The 25,082-nt window shown below is 41.9% G+C and overlaps 1 protein-coding gene across 1 annotated transcript in view; it reads right to left on the bottom strand.

Moving 5' to 3' along the window:
- Window positions 1-25,082, bottom strand: part of cadpsa (Ca2+-dependent activator protein for secretion a) — a 171,978-nt gene that overhangs the window by 24,667 nt on the left and 122,229 nt on the right. The window contains exons 17-24 of the mRNA XM_080000884.1: window positions 22,762-22,868; window positions 19,914-20,070; window positions 17,206-17,347; window positions 6,709-6,864; window positions 6,331-6,478; window positions 1,615-1,689; window positions 1,364-1,447; window positions 476-508 (exon numbers count right to left, since the gene is read on the bottom strand). Of these exons, the coding sequence (XP_079857010.1) occupies window positions 476-508; window positions 1,364-1,447; window positions 1,615-1,689; window positions 6,331-6,478; window positions 6,709-6,864; window positions 17,206-17,347; window positions 19,914-20,070; window positions 22,762-22,868 (902 nt within the window). The remainder of the gene's footprint in view (window positions 1-475; window positions 509-1,363; window positions 1,448-1,614; window positions 1,690-6,330; window positions 6,479-6,708; window positions 6,865-17,205; window positions 17,348-19,913; window positions 20,071-22,761; window positions 22,869-25,082) is intronic.

Raw genomic sequence — 25,082 nt, 5'->3', positions numbered from 1 at the left:
TGCTGCTGCGGGCACCCCAGCGGGCATTTGTTGGACAACACGAAATCACAACTGCACGTGCTGTGGAGAAAGCGAAGCGTGGCATGGCTGGCAATGCTGGCAGTGTGTGGCCACATGCATATGAATGGACACTCGCACAAGGCAAAATGGGGACGTGGGTAGCGGAAAAAAATGCAAATGCCTCCTTGAGAAACGCTCGGGGGACAATGTGTGGGCCAAGGCATTTGGTGCATTCACAAAACAAATATGACAAGTGCGACCATGGAAAGCGGATATTTTACCAAGTAGATCGTATGACTCAGGATGGAGCTTTTTTAATTTTTCTTTCCCCCAAGGACACACAAAGTCCACAGTGACCAATCCATACTGTACACAAAGAGAAAAACATAAGCATACAGACAGGCACACAGGCACGGACACACACAAACACAGAAACACACACACAGCCATATCATAATAAGTAACTCTCACTTACAGGTACATCCACATACTTAGAGGCAGCTTTCACCTTGAGATGAATGGGGGAAAGATGGAGTGAAAAAGCAAGAGTTAGAGCTCCAGCCGTGTCACTGCTTTTTCAGAACAAAGGCTACATAGCAAGGCTGTGTGTGTGTGTGTGTGTAGTCTGCCGCCTGCTGAACTCGCAATACCAGCTCCCGTTGTTCTCTAAAACTGTAAAAGTGCACTTGCAAACTCAATACAATTTCTCATGTTGTGCAAGGGGGGGGAACCAAACAAGGTGTTAAACTATTTGGTATTGAAGGAGAATTTTACTTTTTTTTTACAGCTATGGTTAAATGATACAAAACTAAGAAGGAACATATAATGACATCAATGAAATCAAATTAATATGAGGATAAAATGGCAGTGTGAACCTGCTAAATAAACTACTGAGCCAACATTACGAAGATCTTTAAGGCAACCTGCGCCTTTGTGTTTTTTTTTTGCTTTCCATCCAGGATGACATGGCCACTCCCAGTGAAATGATGCAGTTTTCTTTACAATTTTTTTGCCTCTGACTCCAGCCTTTTGACAACAGGTCTATTGAGCAAACAGATATCCATATGGAAAAATACCCCAACTCAAAACTTTTATTTGAGTGGTTGCCTGGTGTTGGTGAGAATTTGCATATTTCATCACTGGTCGCCATGGTGTTTGAGTATAGAGTACAAGGTTCAATTACTAACTGTACTCCCAATTTTAAGTTTTGAGAAAACTTGAGGGAGAAAGCAGGAAGCGAAATTGGCTGGAGGTGGCCTTTAAAAATAAATGGTCAGCAGCTTTAAATCAAATGTCTCATGATGAGAATTGCAAATTCAGTGAACACCCATCAATCAACCCATAATGTGAGCGCGTCTCTTACTGTGAAAGACAGGAAGGAAGAAAACAGCGTTCCCTCATCATATCTTGAGAGCTTTGCCAGTATGCTCTCGAGAATGACCACAAACTGGGGAGAAAAGAGATGGATTATAGTCATTGTCAAAAACAAAGTCAACAGACAACAAATAAATGGAAAATAAAGCCATTTGGGAACGCGGTTCATAAAGGGAATGCGACCATAGAATTCACCCAATAGAAGATTTAACGTGTCAACATCTTTTTACATTGGACTACCTTTGCTACCAGCAGAGTTATCATCTCCTTCACTGTCTCCTCGATAAGATTGTCAATTTGAGAATGGTATTGTCTCTGGAAGAAACAAAAGGAAGAGAATACAAAACAAAAAATGCTCGTTACTCCGCTCTTCCTTGTCCACGACGGACCACAAACAAGAAATGGCTTTCTAGGGGAACACAGGACATTTGACCAAGACATTTTGTGTATGTCATTTCAACCAGGGGGAACAAACTCTGCTAAAAGTTATCTTATCTGATAGTGGTGTCAAGAATTAGATGTGTTTCAGTATCACCTGTTAAATCTAAGTAAAAAACCCTGAAACCTTTCGTTCCTGGGGTCCTCTTGGCTGAATTGAGAAAAGTACGACCGGGCATACTCTTTGTGCAAAGCCATCGGTGTTATTATTATAATTAAAAAAATGCCCTGTGTTCCCCTTAAAGGTGTGGGTTAAGAGGGTTAAGAATGCTGTAAGGTAGCAGGGTAAATGATAGAGGGGCCAAATGCAGACACCAGCAATTCGTGTCATCATCTACTGATGTCCTCAGATATCAAGGATTCCGGCAAGCTTAGTATATTTCGGTACACGAGTTAGGACACATGGGAGTAGGGAGTGAAGCAGGCAACCAGTTGGGTGTCAGGTAAGACTCTAGTACAAAATAAATAAAAAACCCAACAAATAATAGATATAATACAAACTACATAGGATGCTTTTTTGTTTGGGGTTCATGTTAAACAAAAAAAAAGGAGGATTTTTTTTAAACTAATAAGGCTTTACTTAATGTAAAGATTTACAGCATAATCAAGATAGCTAGATGTATGGATGTACAGATACAGTAGACAGACAGACAAATAAAATCTACTAAGTCAAGTGAAATAAAGTGTAATGCTTTAAATGACTGCAAAGTAATTCATTCTGCTGGAGGAATTTGTCTCCAGAATGAATTGGGGGACAATCCAAACTGCCACAGTCGGCATTGCTATACCCAGTTCCCTTTGTTCAGGGCCTACATACATGTTCCTTTATGGCTTCAAGGGTAATTAATTTGCCTTCGGTAATTGGTATCTGCTTCAACATTCCGTGAACACGAGAACTCTCACTTCTATCCCATGTATATTCAATACCATCTACACATATGCTAATGAAATCCAAACAATGGCAAGTGTAGGGAGACAGGGGAGGGAGAAGTGACGACTAATTATACATTTGGGAACCAGGGGTTAGATTTCAATTGAATTGTTAGCCACACTTACTTACCCAGTCTCTAATGAACTTTGACAAGACGCAGAGGGAAAAATAAATAAATAAATACATAGCAGAGAAAAAGAAAGGAAAGATAGAGGAAACATGGTAATGATTAAATGGCCGAAAAGCTACTCAAGCAAAAAAAAAAAAAAAAAGTAAAAAGAGAGTTGGCATTTGGACAACCAGTGGTATACAGGGAGGAGAAAAAAAACTACAGGTATTCCTCACTTACTGACCTACCAGTTTAACGACTGTTTCGGACTTACGACCAGCTCTCCGAACAGCCTGTATTGTACACTGCGTATAATACTGTGGCGTGATTGCTGCGTCTCAGCGTCAAGTATTTCATCGTGCATCACCCTTTGTACACTATGTATACTATATACATTGTATACATCTCATCTCATCACTGTTCTCAGTCTCAGTCTCGTTCCCGCAGTCTGTCAGTGTTCACTACACTAGTGTTCTCAATGGCCACGCCCCCTTACCGTGAAATAACACGGGTCCTCGCTTATCGACCAATTCGCTTAACGACCTTGTCCTAGGAACGGGACTCGGTCGTTAAGTGAGGAGTACCCGTAATTTGGCTTTGGCTGCCGCTAGGCATGTTGATTAGGACAATGTACATTTGTTAATTCCTCAAGGCATTTTGTACGAATTGAACGCACTTGAGTGTTAAATGTGTTGGTTTTTTAAAAGTTGATAAGGCACTGATATTTCATATATCTTTACACAACCTCATGCATACTAATCTTTTGTTGATGTAGGATGAAAATATCGTGACTCTATTTTTGGGAGCACCATAGTGTTCGTTAGAATTGTAACGTTCTTTATAAAAATGTTGCCCCGTGAAAGACAGTTACCGATACAATTTGTAATCCAATTATCGGCCATAGGACTAGATTATAGAAAAACACCTATAGTAAAAAACCTGCATGAAGTGATAGAAGCCTTTATTTGTATGAAAGTTTTTATTCGTTTTCATCGTGTTTTCTATTTTTGAACCCAGGCCTTATTCGTTTTTTGTTATCATTTATAACTGTGCATAAACACTTTACTGTTGAGAAACTTAGTGTTCTGTTGCATCTTCTAAATGTGAGTGAACGCTGTTCACCGATGCAATTCTTTAAGCGTTTTTCGATAAAAAAAATGAAATAAAATAATAATAAATCAAAAATCTCCTTTTCAAAAATGGGATGTTTGCTTTATAGACACACGTCTTAGTGTATTGTGATTTATACGTGCAGTGTGTAGAATTTACGGAACGGACTTGGCAGAAAGGGAATATAATATTCATAAATATATTTTAATTATTGTTTAATCCCATGAAAATAAGAATTGTTGTGTTTTCGTTACCTTAGAATGAGCAGTTTTCATCTACATGTGACCCACCGCATACTTTGTGATCATTTGGCGGCTTTCGCGTTTTTTTGCATCATTTGAAAGTGGAGAATCAGAGCTTCCAAACAAGGTGTCACTTGTACAAATCAAGCAAATATTTTTAAAGCTAAGACTTGTTAATGACAAGGGTGTGGCAAACCGTGTTTCTGTGATAATCACCTCCAAGGTTTTACCCACACCAGGTTCATTCAGCCAGCTCCCAGAATGCAAATGGGGTTGGCGGACAAACAAAGCCTCATGGCTACTTAACATACTGCCGAATGGGCCAATCACAAACAGCTCAACAACACACAACTAATTTTGTTTAAAAAAAAAAAGCTTTTATTTAACAGTAAGAATATACATGTTTTCTAAAATTGGAATTGTTTATGGAGTTTAAAAGTACAGACAACACAACAAAATGTCGAGTCTATCAATATTATGAGTCTCAGAAAATCTGAAATCTGAGAATCTGTCACCAACCTCAACGGACTTCATCACGTCATCAACTTCTTCCGCTGTAACAACAACGGACGTATCGTGGGTCTACTCCGGTGGTTCTTGAAAATATTCAGTTTCATCGTCACATTAAGTTTGAAATCCGCTGTTTGAAATGTTCTCCAAGTTCGGAGTTATATCAGATTCAGCGTCGCCGTCAGACCTGACTATCATTGCAGAAAATGTCCAGTACGCACTGCTAACACTGACTTGGATCTATCACACTGGTCAGACTAAGATCCGCAATATGATTGAGAGTTTCCGCCACCCGCTTTGCGTCATCCATAACGATAAGGAGTAGAAAGTTTTCACAGACAAGTGAGCCCGAAACACCCCAGTGCTGCGCTTTAACTGTCTGTTTACGGAAGTGACGTAGGTGTGTGACACAAAGGGTTTTTCTTCCTCGCCGTTTCACAACAATAGCTCCGTGTGTGTGAAAGTAGTAAGATTTAAGGGTTGAATTCTATCAAAATAATTTCACATTGTGACTTCATATCACATGGAATATGGATGAATGATCTCCACCTGGACGCTCGCTTTAAAGGAAACGATCGATCTGCGTTCTTAGTGTGTTCAGCGTCTCGGTAAGTGAATTGCTTTTCCCCATGTAATCTAACGGGAATATTTAACTCCACGGTTTAAAATTTTTTCTACTATTTTTAAATCGAACTCTGTTTTGGAAATACGTTGAGAGATTAAAAAAACACAAAGGAACACAATCTGGAAAAATCTCATATTCCTTCAAGAAAGGTTTTTTCCAACTTATTTGCCTGCTCCTGTTGACTTTAGAAATGCGTGAGATGGCGGCTTTTGCTGTGGTGGGACACATATAGGGAGTGGGTACACTTCACGGACTCTTCTACAGTGGCCCAGAACGGACAAACATTTGACTCTAGAGAGGGCCTTTTTGCGTTTCACACGAGTTTACGCAGCCACCATCTCTTCCATGGAGGCCTGCATATTGCACCGCCATGGGGAGGGGTATTCAGTTGGTTGCGATCTGCATCCTCACCATTAGTTGCCACTTAATTCTACACACTGCACCTTTAAGTAACAGTAATATAACATTTCAGTGAGAAACTACCTTTTTCAATAGCCGCAGTACACCCAAAGCGTAGCGTTGGCTCAGTAGGTTGCTAGTGGGAAACGGCGAAACTTCCTGTTTCTAGTCTCCCCATTAGCTTGGATGTAGTCAAAAGAGCTGCTTTGTGGAAGTGTAAAAGAGTCAATAAAACCCTGAAAAACCTTTTTTCCCTGATATAACATAAAGACTGGCTGATTTAATATACATTTGCCCCATTAGACTGCATCTAAGCACCGTGAGCGGCTGTAGCAGATTGGTAAGTTCCTCAATAGTAAAGCGGTGAGTGAGGTTGTGTTAATAAATGAGGGGAACTAGCTATGTAATAAGGCCTTTTTAATTTATCCTTTAATAAATCATTAAATCTTCTTCACTACATTTTTTTCTTTCTAGTTTCTTGTCCTGTGAATTTGCTCCTTATTAGTTTGCTTGAAATGACACAATTCACAATCAGTTGATAATCATTGATAAAAGACACGGGGAGGATGTGGTACTGAGAGACCGACCCTACCTCTTGACCCAGTTCCATGGCGCATAGCTTGGCGGACTGGGCTTTGGCGTCCACCATCACATTGAACATGGTGCAGATCGACTGTGGGACACGGAAGTCAGTTGCCCGGCTGCTCTTCTGGAGCTTGGCCTCAAAAGCCATGCGTGTCCTGCACAGAAAGGCAACTTGGTCTCGTCCCGTACTTGACAGTGTATCATCTTAAACTCGACTCAGCCTCAGACAGTGCAGAATTCCTGATATTATTTCTTTATTTTGAATCCGATTTTTAAAGTGAATGTTGAACATGGAGATTTTCATTTCAGCTGAAAGGATAGATCAAACAGATACTGGACCAAAATATAATCTTAGCAGAAGTAAAAACAGAAAAAAAACCCTCACCGCTTTATACAAGACTCAATCATATCGCTGGACATCAGCTTGAGCCGGCTCTCCAGGTGTTTGCCAAACTCTTCCTCGGGCCAGTGTAGGTCTCTGATGAAGGTTTGCAGAGCATCAAGCTTCCAGAACAGATCCTCCGATGTGCCTGAGCCATTGCTGGATGGGGTCAGGATCAAAAAAGTTTTTTGTTTTAAGTGAGAGCCTCAAAATTAAGGAAGATATTAGGGATTCTCGGAAAGGCTTATCAAAGGGAAGGGGGGGGGGGGAAATCACTCAATGGGTAGGTCTAGGCCTTGGGATTACATTAAAAGGGTTTAGTATGTTTGTTAGCACTTACCATTAACTGACTGACCCCTAGTTACTTAATGAGGTTTTAGAATTTGATTTTAATGGGCAGTCAATCAAAGGTAAAGTAACATGTGTAAACACAGACGTGGGTAGGTATAAGGGTACAGTGATAGTCTGGAAAGGGTGGGGACTGGATTTACACCTGGAGAACAGATCCTAATTTGTTGTGGTTTCTCAGTGAAGAAACTTGAGTTATTGCCATTTTAACATTTTTAAATAAATACTTCATATAAATCCAGCAATATTTATTTTTATTTTACAAGTGTATTTTCATAAACCATCAAGCAGCTTGTAGGACACCCCCTCTCAATCTTTGTCTTGTGTTTTTCTTGTTGAACCTGATTTGGTGTTAACTGGTGTGATCAAAAAAAGCCACACTTTATTTGTAGGAAATAAAAGGGGAAATTAGGGTGTTTGGGCACGCATTGTGCAGTATAAGCTTGGTACTGTATGTACAGTATTAGCATTCTTTAATTTCACTGAATTCTAATTGAAATTCTTTCAGTTAACAAAAATAATTCCAAAATTCAAAAAGGCGCATGTGACCCGGCCATAACAACTCTGTTGTAGTGCCCTCTGCAGCAGTCATTCCTCTGCACACAATAGTAGCGATTGCACTGTTAACCAAACTGCAGCTTGCATAAAAGTATTGACATAGAAATGCTTTGCTTGAATTTACTCTGGAATTCGAGATTGATGTTACATGCTTAATGTTCTGTTACTTGAAAATAGAAATAGTACAATAATTAAAAAACTCAAGTCAAAGTATCAGGCCAAATTTTAGTTGTAGTCAAAGGTGAAAATGTCCTTAAGTACTGTAATAATAATAGCTGTAACAAGTGACTTTCCACCTATGCAAATACCCTGCTATAAATTAAGCTATCTTACTAGTAAAATATTGTAATTAGTGTAATTGTTAATGAAAAAAGTGACTTAAACCTAATAAAAAATTTGACCCCCCCAAAAGAGGCAAAAACTACAGGTCTGGGCATCACGGTAATCATAAATATTACAATATATTTCCCATATTTAGGCCTGGAAGAATGTCGTAATACGATTTCAGAAACCCCAATACCATACCATTACGCTTAGCATCGGCTTCGCAGCAGAGGGCGCGATCTGCAGCTAGGTTCAGAGCTATCTTTTTTCCAAGCAAAGCAAATAAATACAATGTGGTTTTGTCATAGATTTATTGCTTTTCCTCCGTTTTATAATTGAATGAAACAAATGAAGACCCATGCGTAAGCGTGTGTAACAGGGACACGTTCTCATACCCCACTGGAGAAAACAGTTGATTGTCATTGTATAATTCGCACTCTGCACGGAATATATGCATATAATAAATGGAATTGTATAACTTCATGTTGTCCTTGGAAACTATATGTGTGTGGCTATGATGCCTTATTTATTAATTTGAAATATTGGTTTGTTGTTTTTGTTTTGCAGCTTTCCACTCTGGAAGGACAAACAGATGATGGGGAGGAGGAAGGAGGGAGGGAATTTAAAGTGCCTCTAACAGGCCTCTATTTTCAAAACACTGTCTATTTCAATCCCTTTTTCCCATGCTGTGACATTGGCATGAACCTGGCTTTTGGTTGCTACAAAAACAGCAAATTGCAAATATTGCCAGATCAGTGCTTGCTCTTACGTCTTTCATGTAATTTCATATCTGACCGGTGGGCGTTTGGCATTTCCACCCACGGGAAATTAGTCTGCCGTCCTCGTAAGCACAGGTGGGTACACTCAAAAATTATACTTTTGTAAGAGTGGAGTCAATTGGAAAAAATATTAACTGAAGTTATAGTAAAAGTATTAAAGTTTAAAGTACTAAGTATTAAAACATAGTGCTCAAGTATTGAGCCAATACTTACCAAGTGACTGAAATGACATCTTCTACTGAGTTAAATAATGTTCAACAGTGGTTTCAAAATAGTGTGTTTGATACGCTGTTTTCACTGTGATTTACTATTCATTGTTGAGAAACTAAATCACACTAAATTAAAGACTGAAAAAAAAAAAATGTTGAGACAATTTTGTTGGCTTTCCTCTTAAGTAGATTAACGCATAAATTACGAGTTGAAATCGCTTGTTGTGGGGGAAGTGCGGCTCGCGTCACATTTCTCGCTGAAAAACACCCGAGTCGTATTCCAGCTTTTCTGAGCTGCCAGTTCCCGGGGGGGGGTAAAGAAACCCTGAGCTGTGGCGCCGGGGTCACACTCTGCGGGTGGGAGTGCGCACGTGGGGAAGTTTTTTTTGTGACACCTTTTCCCTCCCCTTGTCGCGAGCGCAGACGATGTTTCATTTAAGTTTTGCGAGTGGCATGGATAATATGTTGAATCAATTATAAAGACGCAAGCTTTCAAATCAGTGACTAAACATAGCTGGCCCTGGGCACCCCGGCATCTTGCACTGCACGCTGATACAAAGTTCAGTTAAATGTGAAGATAAACAATGTTCTACTATGAAATGTAACCACGTTTAAAGCCAGGGGCCCTCAAACTACAAGGGGCCACATCTGGCCCACGGGACTATTTTATGTGACCCGCTACAGGGTGATGCCCGCAAATTATTAATTTTTTTAATCACGCTTGATTAATCCAAACGATTAACGATTGTCTATTTCTAACACTATAACGAGGCAATACACTAATGTGTATGTCTAATGAGGAAAAAACAACCACAAAAGTTAAAAATGGGCAGTTTAGGGCAAGCCGTTAATCATTTAATCCATAGGACGAACTAGTAACTTTTTAAAAGTTACTAGTATCTTAGTTACTAGTTGCTATTCCAAATGTTACCAGTAACTATTTCAGTTTTACTCATCAAAATGTATTAGGTACTAGTACTTATTTACTATCTTCTAGTAGCTATTCCAATTGTCACGAGTAACTATCATATGTTTAATCACTATTTAGTCACTATTCATTATGTATTAGTACTTATTTATTAGTGACTAGTGCTTGTCTTTTTTACCCATCATGAGAAATTACCAGTCAAAACAGCTTGTTGACAATCCAATTTAAAATGTTACTAGTAAAAATGTAACTCAAATGTAAATTAACTTTTAAAAATTTAAAAGTTTTATGTTTGAGACCACTGGTTCAAGCAATATTCAAGTTAAATCCTCTGAATACATTTGGGGCGAACCGTCTTTTTCCACTCCTCAAGCGCATATTTGTGCAGACCTGACCATGACTGTTCGTTCTTTATTAAAACAAACAAACAAACAAACAAACAAATAAATAAATAAATGGGGGAAAAAAAAGCTTGACTGTAAAAAACAACAAAAACATCCAGTATTGCCTCAGCGTGTTAAAATCCTACGTAATGGGTGTGTAGTGGCCCGCCAGTCAAAATTCTCATTTAAAAGCTACAAGATATATTTAGCTGCGGTGCTCTCGCAGGAGGCCGGGAGGCGTGGCCCCTTTTGAGTCCTGTTGGTTTGAGGGTAGACCAGATGCCAAGTTCATGCCAAGGACATGGCGCCATGTCCCAGGCTCCAAAAGACAAATACACACTGTGATTCATAAATAGCCGGCATCCAGTTGGGCGTCGAAAAGCTGGGCATTTGTGGGAGGTTAACGCTGCGAACAGCTAGATTTGGTACTTTAGGCATTTGGAGGTTGACATTGGGCAGATTACTTGTTATACTCCTGTGGAGAGGAAACACAAGGGGAAGGAAAAAAGAGAGAGAAAGCGTCCGGGATGAAAGCAACGCATTTTTGCAGAAATTTACTTAGGAAACTGAGGAGGAGGCAGGGAAGAAGTTGACGGCGAATCAAGATAAAAACGATCAGATCTGCAATCTACAATAGTCAAATCAAATTCAAGAAGGATCATACAGTTTGGCATTTAGTTTTAACCTTGTTTTCCAGTCAGTGCAGACATTTTACATTACCTGTGACTTTTCCTAATAATATAACATAGAATAAGATATACAGTGGTACCTTGACCTATGAATTTAATTCCGTGACAGAGCTCGTAATTCAATCTGCTCGTATAGCAAATCAATTTTCCCCATTGAAATTAATTGAAATGCCATTAATCCGTTCCAGCCCCGAAAAAAACACCCCAATTTTTTTTGTTACATGTTTTTAAATGAGAAAAATGTATTTATAAATAACAAATATTGTATAAAAACATAATAAAACACAATAAAAGAGAATGTGTAGATCTCTCTTCTCTTCTGCCTTCTCGCAGATGATACCCTCCGTCACGCTATCTCCTGCGAGCTGTTTCTCCGTCAACCACACCAAACAGCAGATTTTTCATCTTTTCATGGACAGCGGTCCGCAGCTTAGACATTATTTTAACGCCCTTGACTGGCGAAATACCCTTTATCGTTTCCTTCTGCTGCAGTATGGTACATATCGTAGAAATACTCCACTCGTACTGCCTCGCCAATTCCATCACACGCACACCTCGCTGATGTTTTTCTATTATTTTGCGCTTTAAGTCAATGGACATCATCCGTTTCTTCTTCCTCGCAATTGGCAAAATAACTGCACAAAAAGCACAAATCGTGAGCACAAAACACAAAAGCGATGCTTCCACGCTCAGGTAACCACGTGAAGTGAAGGAGTGAGACGCGGGATGCTGGCTGCATTCACTCGCCACGCCCACCAGCGGCGGCGTACCTGAAGCTCGCTCCTCGTAACTCAAATTTTGGATCGCAAATCAATACAAAAAAAATCGACGGAACGACGGCTCATAACTCTGAAAACTCGTATGTTAGTGCACTCGTAACTCAAGGTACCACTGTAGTACTTAATCGCGGCTGCAACTAAGCCTTGCAGCTGCTCAATGGAAAAGCATAAGTGGGAGAGTGGACATTAAACTGACGATATGCAGGATACATACATACACAGTAAACAGTTTTAATACTAATTATAAATGCCTCAAGAATGTACAGGATAATTATTGAATTGAAATGCAAGAGAATATAATCGACTATGATCTATGATAATCTAGATAAGTGAGCTACTATTATATATATATATATATATATATAAATTATATTCTCTTGAATAAAGAAATGTATTTATTTGTTTTTTTATATATATTTAGTGTTATATTATTATATATTTTATGATAATACCTTCCATTATAGGATTAGAAATATTGTGTCAAAATATTGTATCGTGTTTCGGAATATTTTCAAAGTCTCAAAATGGTGAGAATCCTCCCTGAAAATGATCTCCTGGTAACACATTTTTGTCAAAGGTCATATCATACCAATATAATATTATTAACAATTAAATATAATAGAATCAATCTAGCCACTGGGGGTGCACAAGCCAGTGTATCATCAGTGCCGGTCCCAAGCCGGATAAATAGAGAGGTTTGCGTCAGGAAGGGCATCCGTCAAACATGCGGACAACAAATCTAAATCCATACCGGATCGGTCGAGGCCCGGGTTAACAACGATCGCCACTGGCGCCGTTAGCCAACAGGGTGCCCGTGGAAATTGTGCTACTGGCGGCCGAAGAAGAAGAAGAGGGGGAAGGTGTGTCCGGAGACAGCAGGAGAGGAAGAAGGGTAGGAGAGTAGAATTGAGAGTAGGAACTTTGAATATTGGCACTATGAAGGGTAAAGAGAGAGAGAGCTGGCTGACATGACGGAGAGAAGGAAGGTAGATGTACTATGTGTACAAGAGACCAGGTGGAAGGGGAGTAAGGCCAGGAGTATCGGAGCTGGGTACAAACTGTTCTACCATGGAGTGGATGGCAGGAGAAATGGGGTAGGGATAGTGTTGAAGGAAGAATATGTCAAGAGTGTTTTGGAGGTGACGAGAGAATCGGACAGTGATGAGCATGAGGCTGGAAATTGATGGGGTGATAATGAATGTGGTCAGTGCATATGCTCCCCAAGTTGGGTGTGAGATGGAATAGAAAGAAGAATTCTTTAGTGAGTTGGATGTAGTGGTGGAGAGTGTCGCCAAGGGAGAGAGAGTGGTCGTTGGAGCAGATCTCAATGGGCATGTTGGCAAGGGGATCAGAGACATAGGTGATGAGAAGGCGATGGGTAGGTATGGTGTCATGGAGAGGAATGTGGAAGGACAGATGGTGGTGGAGGAAGGCAGACAAGGCAGAGCATAGAGCAGAAGAGGTTGGCGAAAAAGAAATGGGATAGTCAGAGAAAATGAAGAAAGTAGACAGGAGTTCAAGCTGATGTGGCGCAAGGCGAAGAGAGAAGTGGCAAAAGCAAAGGAAAAGGCAAGTTGTATGCGGCGAAACGGTGAGTTGTATGAGAGGTTGGACAGCAAGGAAGGAGAAAAGGACTTGTACCGATTGGCAAGACAAAGGGACCAAGCTGGGAAGGATGTACAGCAGGTTAGGGTGATGAAGGATAATGATGGGAATGTGCTTACTAGTGAGGAGAGTGCGTTGAAAGGTGGAAGGAGTACTTTGAGGAGTTGATGAATGAAGAAAATGAGAGGGAGAGAAGAGTGGATGATGTGGGGATAGTGGATCAAGAAGTGCAGCAAATTAGCAAGGATGAGGTGAGAACAGCATTAAAGAAGATGAAGAGTGGAAAGGCAGTTGGCCCAGATGACATACCTGGGGAAGCATGGAAATGTTTAGGTGAGATGGCAGTGGCATTCCTAACAAGACTGTTTAACACCATCCTGGAAAGGGAGAGGATGCCGGAGGAGAGGAGAAGAAGTGTACTGGTACCCATCTTCAAGAATAAGGGAGACGTACAGAGCTGTAGTAACTACAGGGGAATAAAGTTGATCAGCCACAGCATGAAGCTATGGGAAAGGGTAGTGGAGGCTAGGTTAAGAGGAGAGGTGGGGATCAGTGAGCAGCAGTATGGTTTCATGCCAGGAAAGAGTACTACAGATGCAATGTTCGCTTTAAGAATGCTGATGGAAAAGTACAGGGAAGACCAGAGGGAGTTGCACTGCGTCTTTGTGGATTTAGAGAAAGCATACGATAGGGTGCCGAGAGAGGAAGTGTGATATTGCATGAGGAAGTCGGGGGTGGCAGAGAAGTACGTAAGAGTGGTACAGGATATGTATGGGGGCAGTCAGACTGTAGTAAGTTGTGCAGTAGGCGTGACGAAGGCCTTCAAAGTGGAGGTGGGATTGCATCAAGGGTCAGCTCTGAGCCGTTTCTTGTTTGCAATGGTGATGGACAGGTTAACAGATGAAATCAGGCAGGAGTCTCCATGGACTATGATCGTCGCAGATGACATGGTGATCTTTAGCGAGAGTAGGGAGCAGGTTGAGGAGAGCCTGGAGAAGTGGAGGCATGCATTAGAGAGAAGAGGAATGAAAGTCAGCAGAAGTAAGACAGAATACATATGCCTGAATGGGAGGGAGGGCGGCGAAAAGCTGAGAATGCAAGGAGTGGAGGTGGAGAAGGCCGATGAGTTCAAGAACTTGGGGTCGACCATCCAAAGCAGTGGAGAGTGCGGGAGAGAGCTGAAGAAGAGACTAAAGACAGGGTGGAGTGGGTGGAGAAGAGTGTCCGGCGTAATCTGTGACAGAAGGGTTCCAGCAAGAGTGAAGGGGAAGGTCATCAGGACGGTAGTGAGACCAGCTATGTTGTACGGTTTTGAGGCGGTGGCACTGACAAAAAGGCAGGTGGCTGAACTGGAGGTGGCAGAGTTGAGGATGTTGAGATTCTCATTGGGAGTGACAAGGATGAACAGGATTAAGAATGAGTACGTTAGAGGGACAGCTCAGGTTGGACAGTTCGGTGAAAAAGTGAGAGAGGCCAGATTGAGATGGTTTGGACACGTGTGTAGGAGAGATGAGAGTTACATTGGGAGAAGGATGCTGAGAAAGGAGCTGTCAGGCAAGAGGAAAAGAGGAAGGCCAAAGAGAAGGTTTACGGATGTGGTGAGGGAGGACATGCAGGCGGTTGGTGTAAGGGAGGAAGATGCGCAGAACAGAAGGTATTGGAGGCAGATGAACCGCTATGGCGACCCCTAACGGGAGCAGCTGATAGCAGAAGAAGAAGATAATATAATAGAATCATCAATTTGCTGTATTTATTCATTCTATCTGAAAAAGTGTAAGTGCCATTGCTTTAACAAAATATGTCATCGTAATTGTGACCAAGAGATAATTTTAAAGGTGGGTTTCTCACCATAGTGTTAAGATTTTCCTGAATCTCACAATATGAGCTATCATCGGCAAAACGGTCAGGGGGTAAAGTAAAATGTGTGCGCTGACACAAATTTGACACTGGCATGGTCTTTACAAAGAAAAGGTTTCATTGCTCCGATGCATTTTAAACAGTTTAGGGCTTAAATAAAATGAGCTTCAACAAAGACAAGTGAGCATATACCCTCCGGGGGCCCCAAGAACATATGCCAAATTCAAACTCTGTCAAACGGTTTAGCGCTACCAGACATAAAAGTAAAAATAGAAAACAAATATATACATGTTAAGACAAACAAACGTCTCGAAATTGCACTGGGGAAAGCAATTTAATAAAGAATAAAAAATAAGATGATCTTACCTCAAATGAGCCACAAAACGGATAATCATTGGACAATGACAGGTTAAGTATCTTGTAGTCTGTTTACTGTTTTCATTTTTTTTTTAATGAATTTGGGGCTTGGGGATTATGACATATGACAACTATAGTGAGAAAAAATATGTATGTTCCTCTAGGGGAGTTTATATCTTGCTCTGAAAGCCAACAAACCACAAACTACTCCCATACTGTCGTTATTAAAATTGTATAAAAACTGTTTTCTTGGAATTTCAAATATATATTTTTTCCTTCTAATTAGCCATAGATTTAAGGCGATTTGTTCTATTTTTCACCCACCACAAATACCTTAAAAATTGTTTGTGCAATGTTTTACTGGGATATCGATTGCAAAAATAAATCAAAGACAATTTTTGTGTTTCCCTCATCTTATTGCATCGATTATCGTGTTGGCTCCTTCTTGTACTTTGAGCAGCCTGTACTCTAATTTAAGTTGAATAAACTCTAAACTCTGCTCTAAAAAAACATTTTTAAAACATTGTATGGCAGCATCTCCAAGTTACACAGACACGCACGCACGCACACGCACACACACACACACACACACACACACACACACACGCACACACACGCACACACACGCACACACACGCATGTGTGTAAGATAAGGATAAAGTTCCTTCATCAATCCCCAAAGGGAAATTCCATTGTAGTAGCAGCGATGGCAGAGGTGTGTAAATTTCTCGATTCCGTTCGTGATGCGGACGTGGACGATTCTGATACAGTGACAGAACATAATCGGGGGATTGGAATAGGCCTACATGAAAAAAAGGAAAAAAAAAAACGGACCCTACCATTTATTTCTAATTAACAGATTTTATTGTGATTAAAATAACAGCCTACACAAAATGTAATCATATCATCATGTTGGGGAAGTTCCGGTTAGGAGGGAGATCAGGTGCTGAACCGGCTGAGTGATGTTGACTGGGCCGTGTTTGGCTCCCCCCCAGATGAGGTCAGTGAGTTTACGGAAGTGGTGACGAACTTCATTGCTAAGCTAGTGGAAGATGTGGCTCCCATGGTTATGGTGCGATACCATTCCATACAGGGTGCACTGAACGGGCGCACCGCTTTTTACGCCGTGTCGTGGATGATTAAAAAGCACCGTCTTACCAACTGAAGATGGCTGTGAAGAGGCAAAGCGTCGGGTACAGGGAAAGAGTGGAGTCTCAGTTTCGGCTGTCTGACACTGGACAAATGTGGCAGGGATTACGGACTATTGTGGACTACAGAGGCAGAGCTACTACCAAGGTGAATTCTGATGCTTTCACATTAGCCCCCTGGTTAGCACAGCACAACCGAGTTCTGCCACCGGAGATAGGCGCACACTCAGCATCTCAGAGCACGATGTGAGGAGGGCTCTGAGACAGATGAACACCAGGAAAGCAACAGGTCCAGACAGCATCGCCGGACATGTTCTGAAGACCTGTGCCTACCTGCTTGCCCAATGTTTACCATCATTTTAAACCTCTCCCTGGCGCAGGCCTTGGTGCCCATATGGAAAATTGGTGTTGCGATACATTGAGAATCAGGTGAAACCGGTGAATTGTAATCGAATCGAATCGTGAGGCCAGTGAAGATTCACACCACTAATATAAGGTATATACACAATGGTGTTTCTGGAGGCGTGGTTCCTTACTTGACAGGCTCCCAGGATTCTCTCTCAAAACCCCTGTGGATGGATTGAGCGATGGATGACTCCATCAGGTCCACGTAGCGCACCACCAGAGGGGCGTAGAGATACTGCAAGTGCTTGTGGAACTTGCCATTGCACAGGTTGTCTGCAGAAGGGAAACGAGGCAGCAGTTGACCAGAAGGACAGGCAGTCAAATCTTCTTTTTTTGTTTTTAGGGATAACACTTGTCCCCATAAGTATAGGAAAAGACAACCTCCAAAATACAACACTTCGGAGCCTTCTAACCCTCTAACCATAAATGGGAGTTTGTTTCCTCTTAGCCAACCCGTGTCCGCTTCTTAATCCTCTGCTCAGCTTGTTCTAGTTCTGCTTGTCTTCTTCTGAAAATTAAGCAAAGCTACACTGTGATTCTAGAACTCAGGATCAAAAATTTTTTTTTTCTGAATTTTTCTTTTTAATATTGGAATAGATTTGAGTGTCAAATCATTGTGTTACATTCAATACAAAATTGTAATATACTACCTTTTTGTTTTATCTTATCTCTTGATTGCCTTCAGCCAAAAATACCAAATTTTTGTTCCGTCAAAAAATATATATATATATTGAGAGGCAGAAATGCTTGAATTGAGAAGCAGTATATGACCTTCAAACTTTCTCATATATAACAAAAGAAAAAGTAGTGCTTGGGCAGCAGTATCAAATTCAAGGTATTTGTTTCGGTATAGACATGCTGAAAAGGGAGTCCTTCGATGCATTTTAGTCGATGGTGATTGTGCATTAAAAATACTTTGGGTTTACTCTGCAGTTTAAGTCAATACACAAGAAGAAAGAAAAACACATGCACAAGGTAGCTACGGTTTATCGGATAGCTAAGGTTTTTTGATCGGTTCTGAAACCACGCATATCCAAATCTTTGCTGTCGCCAGCAACTCTGCTCGGCTCCCAACTGGTAAAAAGGCAGCACTGCTAAAGACCACGGGAGCTAAAATGGAGTCCAGTGTGTGCTAATGTGATGCCTCACGGCTCCACGCAGCGTGTGTCTGCTTTCCACTCTCTCACTCTTTTTTCCCCACCTCCCCCCTCCAAACCCCCCTGGTCTGTTTGTTTGTTTGTTTGTTTGTCTGCACGCCTGCAACTGTGTGTGTGCGTGTTTGAGTCAAGGTCGATGATACGCAGTAGGTGCCATGCTTGTTTGCCTCGCTGATCGCCACTCTTCCCAATTAGCCACTTGAGCGGCTGCTGTCCACTTGGATGTGTGTGTCCAGGAGTGTGGACGCAGGGCTTGCCGCTCTCCCAGGCACCGCTTTCTTTAGACCTCATTAACTCCTCGGACGTTGCTCGACTTTGTAGTCCGTCTGGTGCTCAGGCTATTTACAGACACATAAGTGAGCTGCTTTTGGGCAAATGACAGATGACCTTCTGTGCTAATTGTGGTTCTACTAGCTCTTTAGATGTCCTCTGATCTTGGTTAATGGCCCTATATGGAATTTTGAATATGGACACCAACGTCCAATATTAACAATATTGATTTTTAAGGCCTATGCTTTAGCTAATTAACCCAACGTACATTGTCAAAGGACAGCATGGACAATGGCGCTATACCTTTAATTTGGACATATTTGCTCAAATTGTGTTCATTGCTCGGGTGACACGCAATGATTGTATCTATGTTCGCTGCAATGTGCTTCATTAGCCATTTTGACATCCCGCCATTTCATGTGCAACCCCCCCCCCCCCGAAAAGGAATGCGGCCACTAACAAATGAGCACGACAAGCAATCTGCAATCATTTCTGTTGAAGCGCTGAATGACAGGACCTCATTCTGTCTTCTCCCTGACTCCCAAGCGCCCAAGATGAGCTGAAAAGAGAAGTGTTTCCCAGGGTCAATTAACGCCCCCGCACATTGGTGACTGTGAAGTGTATTGCTTTGTAGGACGGCAGACAGCTCCATGGCTCTCCTCCAGGCAAGAATGCGCAGGTTCATTAGAAAGATAGCTGGCCCGCAGCAACTGATAGGAAATCTGTTTATCGAGTGCATCTATTGTTGACTATGAGCTGCCTTCTGGCTACGCCAACGGAAGACACAGTCAAATGTGCAACACAGCAGCTACGAGGACAGAGCCATTTTTAGTTTATTTATTTGGGGGGGCGGGGGGGGGGGGGGGGGGGGGGCTGCATTGTCTTTTTGGTCTAGTGAAGCAGAGCTAATATACATTTATTTGTATAAAAATGCACTTTAAATGTGTCATGATAGTTCTCCATATATGTAAAAAAAACAATAGAACTTCCCTTTCCTTCATCAATCAACCAGCCTGACAGCTTCAGATTTAATCAATGAAATTATTTTATATGCCTTTATAAATATTGACAATGACAAATGTTGGCAACTTGAAATTGATAATAATAAATGTACCGGTCGATTATTTTAATTATTATATAAGAATAAACTTCTTATTATAGAAGAAAATGACAGCTGCAAGCCTTTTTTAAAAAAATATGTAGCACTTGGGTTTGCTGTTGATTTACTAAAAATGGAGCCATATGTACGATCCAATCACTATCAAACTTGCCATTTCTATAAGCAGCATGCCGATCATTTCTACACACATTGCAAATATTTAATTTAAACAATTCATGCCAAGTGTATGAGTGCTTGTACTGTGTTTGTACTGTATTCATGCATGCACGTATATAGGTTCTCTCGGACTCACAGTCAGTCCTCAGGAAGTCATTTAGCAGCTGGAAAAGGGGGAAGCTGTCCCAGCTGTCCGGTGGCTGCACCTCCAGTGCGGCGTCCATGTCCACCGAGTAGAGAGACAGGAAGGTCTCTGCGTGCTCCACCATGAGGTCCGACCACCATGCGAAAGCCTTCAGAGGCAGAAGCAGGTTGAGAGAGTGGGAGAGAAGGAAAGAGAGAAGCAGCGATAGAGATCGAGACAGGGTTTATGATGATGACAGTGCACTGAGATGAAAGGTTCAGAGTTGAGTAGGTAACTCCGCTGATCTATAGCAGTCTCGTGACAGCATCTTTTTTTTTTTTTAATCAATACAAAATAAATGGAGAGTTTTTATGCAAATAAGCCCCCCCAAAAAACATCACTGCTGGGCATGAGGAGATGCTTGGGGAAGCTGAAGCAGAAAAACGTTTTGCCGTGGACAAAAAAAACTGCACTCTTTTCTTTTCTCTTCTGTCGGCCCACAGAGGCCACAACAGCAGCAGGTCCTCGACAACTATCGTGGGTAGGGGTGGGCGCACTACTTGAACACACACACACACACACACACACACACACACACACACACACACACACACACACACACACACACACACACACACACACACACACACACACACACACACACACACACACACACACACACACAGCCCCCTTTCTGAGAAGAAGCAAGATGAGCCGTGCCGATATCCCCCCTCCCCTGGCGGTGTACTCTTCCAATAGATGCAGTGGAGTGATTGGGGACGAGCTCCCTGCTCTCATGCACATCCAAAACAAATCTCTTTCCCATGCATCTCCACTACCGGGAGTCACGTCAGTGGATTCCATGTGGCCTTCTCATTCGCATCAAGCACGTCGACGCTGCGATGGGAATGCACCCATGGGCTGAGGAAAAAGGGAGGGTGGGGCAGGTGGGGCTGTAGGCTCATGCACTCAGGCTCAAGAGACGTGCCAGGGGAGCTCTTGGCAGCAGCACATCAGGATGGTGTAGTTGACGAGTAGCATTGGCCCTAACCAGCATCAGAGTCAAAGTGACAATGTTTGCAACGGATAGCTTGTGACCTTGAATAATAATTCCAAGATTAAGATGAGAGCCGGCATCATCAAACTGTTAATTGCGTCATCCGAGTTTTCAGTGCTCCGATCAATAAGTCAGTCGGAAACAGTTATACGGTTCACACCATCATTGGGGTTTGACGTGACTCGTTCAGGTGGTAAAGTATAAGATCAAAATTGAACGACGGTTGAATTCTTTGATATTGACGGAAGGCGTTGAATGCTGGTTAGGTCGCTCTACCCAGCGACTCACATCAACTGAGGCGGGTGTGGGGGATGGAATGCATTTACTTGAAATGCACAAAGAACAGAATGGACAGGAATAGCTCCCTTTCCAGTAATCACACCACGTCATGCTTTAACTTTCCCCACTTTGCTCCTCTGCGCAGCTGAAAACTCCTGGTTGTAGGTAAGAGGGGGTTAAGGGTGAGGGGGCAGGGACCTTTTGCTCTTCAACTACTTTGCAAAACACCTTTGGTTGGTCGAGTAGATAACTCATGCCCCTCTTCGATGGTCATATCTGATGGGTGTGATGCGGGATAACAGGTGGCTAAATTAAGGAGTAGGGTTGCTGCCATGGGAGTTGTTGGGGCAGGCGTGGGGGGGGGGCAATGAAACAAACACACAGACGAGAATTACTTGTCGCAGAAAAGGCAACAAGGCATTACTGTTAGCAAATGTTCCCACAAGCACTCGATTGGCATTTGGACCAAAAAAATACTGGGGGCCATTTTCGACATAGGAAGGATGAATGACCCAAATCCCCTTCAATGATAAGCATATCATTATTCACGTGCACAGGGTTTTTAGTGGGTGGGAAATGTGACCTGAATAAGTCACATCAGCAATCACATACCTCTTTTCCCTGTTTTCAATATTGCCCCTCGAAACAAGAAAATTGTTCAAAGAAAAAAGAAGAGAGGGAATATGGAGTCAAGTTTGTGCTATTTCTAAGAAACAATGTGATGAGAAAAGCTAAGCAGATTTAGAAAGGTTAGAAAAGGGATCAGTAAACAGCAGGGTCCCAAAATGTATTTTCGTCTGTTATCTTGTTGAAGAGAAGCCGAGCAAACAGCTAGGCCTCCCACTCTCGCCGTGGCAGTGTTGCTGAATAGGTCATCAACTCAACATCAACAACTCAGTTCCGCGAGGATGTGATTTTGATGCTGGAGCTGTGATTCAGCACGGCACCTTCATGGCACACACTCAGTACAGCGTGCTTCCTCTTTACAGCTTGTAATTTGTGGCAACGGCAGCCAGGAGAAACTGTGAGCATGTCACATATATATATATATTTTTTTATAATTTCTTTGCAAATTAACTCTTCATACAAGCACAGTCCCTGAGATAATTCACAATCTTGCAATTGCAAGAATTTATGTGAATTCAACCAATCTTGCATTATTTGTGAGTGCTTGCAATTTTGTACCCGCACAAAATTGTCAAATGCAATGCAATTTTAGTCAATTGCAAGAAGAAAAGAGTCAACAAGTCAACACTTTTCTGTGTTAAATGATCCAATCTGCAACCACTGCTTGTCCTCGCAAATTATATTACCAAAACACTAAATTAGGTTTTGCATCATCATCAATTGCATCATTGTATCAGATGGAAATGAAATCATTTGGGGCCGCAAAAAAACGGACAAAAAACTCTACTGGGATTGATAAAAAGATACAGATTCTCCAGAAGTGATGCAATTCTTTATTGTGTGTGTGTGTGTGTGTGTGTGTGTGTTCACATCTGTGTTGTATGGTGGCACACTAACCTCGGCATGGTGTTCCTCATTTTGCTGAAGCACTTCAATAACCAACTCCGCCAGGCGAATGGTGTCTTCCAGTTTTTTGGCAGGCGTGACTAACCGCCCTACATTCTCTGGAGCACAAAGGTGAATGGTCAATTTAGCATTCAAGGAAGAAAGCAATGAAGTTTGAGTGTTTTGTGGATAATTCCTACGGCGAGCTACATACCTTCACTACCTTCTCGGGCCCCTCATGTGTTGAAATTAGACAAATGTGCTCGTCTTACATGTTTAATGTAACTTGCATGCCTTGAAAAATGTAACCCGCCTAGTAACTACAGTTGACACGTAATTGCTTCAAAAGGAGGTGCAAGATTAGGTCAATAGCAAGTTAAAGGCCACCTTCAGCCAATTTCGCATGCCGCTTTCGGCCTCGTTTTCTTCAGATGGAAAATGGGGGCGTGGCTAGTAAATGAACGCCATGTATTAGCAACATGGCCACAAGTGATAAACAAAGCACATTCTCATTGGCTGAGTGAGTGTCAATCATGGAAAGAAAAAGTTAACGTGAGCGCAACTGCTCATGGAAAAGTTTTGGAGTGGATGGACTCACTAGTTCTTTTGCCCAATCGATGTGTTGTCAAAAGGCTGTAGTTGGTCAGTGGCAGCGAGGCAGTAGGAGTGTGAAGAAATGGTTTTATTTCACAGTGAGTGGGCGTGCCAGCTTGGATAATCATTTGGCCAAGTGTTATTTTAACAACAGCTTGAAAATGTTGAACTTTTGGTGCTAAACTCAGTTGTGTGTCAAAAGATTTACAGCGGTGTGGAATCTATTGAATTGATTGATTGATCAGCAACTCACTAAATAGCTCCCACATACGTACAAAATAAGATTGGAGGTTTCCTTTAATGGTTGTGAAATTTTAGAGTTATATGGTTATAGTGCGGCAAGAATGATAACACAACGTATGCACGTGCCATCACAATACCAGTTAGCGGAGATCATTTCTGTGTGAATTTTATGTCTTTCAAAACAATCTGGTTCTGAACATTCTCTGCTAATAGCGGAAGGCAGCTGCAGTGGTAATGACCCCGCCGCTCACAGGGAATGAGTCACATCTCTATCACTCTATCAATCGCTTTCCAGTAATCATGTCACCAAGAGAAAAACACGGGCAATACTGAGTCAAATTAAACAGGATGAAAACAACAGGTACAGTTGACACACACGATCATGCAATAATTATGTTGCGCAGATCTCCATGAGTTTCCCTACAGGTATCCACGTCCACAACTTTGTGTGGACGTGGATACCTCTCGACTGTGACAAGTTATTTCACTGTCGCAATCACGAGCGCTGCCCCCGCAGTGCCCAGCTATGTTGGTCTCTCTTTGCAGAACCCACTGGGACCAAGAAGAGGTCAATTAATTTCATATCTGGTTCACCGCGGGAAGGCAAAATTGCGTTGAAATTGAGAGTAAAGCATAAATGCTGTTTTAAATTAAATTTTCTCATCAAGCGCTTTTTCAAGTTTTCAAGATTAAATCAGGCAGAATGACTCTAAAAAGTTCAAGCAATTTGTCATTACCCTGCAAAAGATGGGACCTTCTTTAACAAATCCAACGCTGCTTTTTAGAATATATTCAGATGAAATCCTTGATTGAGGACGTTGAATCGCTACAAAGTGTGCTTTGATGCGATTTGTTGGCATGGACTTCTGGGATGCTTTGTTTTCTCACAATTCCGTCACGGTTAACCAGCGAATCAATCAAACTAGCATTACTGTGTTCTCCACAGAAGGTATTAACACGGTGGATAAGTGAGCGAATCAGAAAGCTGATATCACTTTTAAACTGATAATTAATTAGCTCTGCTTTGCTTATTTCCAAAGAGTGCACCGTTGGAGAGTAAAAACCTGTTTTTGCTGTGGTGCCAGCATGTTCACGATATGGGACACACAAATCCTTCGCTATATCTTCCCTCGCCTTGCACTACGCACAATTTGCTGTACCCATCTTTTCATATCTGCTTACACACACACACACACACACACACACACACACACACACACACACACACACACACACACACACACACACACACACACACACACACACACACACACACACACACACACAGAGTTCTTTGTAATGCCAAGTCAGTTAAAAGACAGGAGTTGAATTGGTCGTGTCCAGAGCCAGGGCTCTGTGAAGCACACCCACTGTTAGAGCACTTGTCACCCAGCGGCGCAGACGGACTGAATAGGAGGCCAAAGAGACAGCCCTTGTAGACCAGTGGCACTAAAGTGAAGCTCTGGCTTTTTACATGGCTCGAGGCCTCCAAAGAA

The sequence above is a fragment of the Zeus faber genome, assembly GCF_960531495.2.
Source record: "Zeus faber genome assembly, chromosome: 5".
In the NCBI taxonomy this organism is placed as follows: Eukaryota; Metazoa; Chordata; class Actinopteri; order Zeiformes; family Zeidae; genus Zeus; species Zeus faber.
Note: the sequence above shows the minus strand (reverse complement) of the source record. Positions and strands in the feature narration are given on the sequence as shown.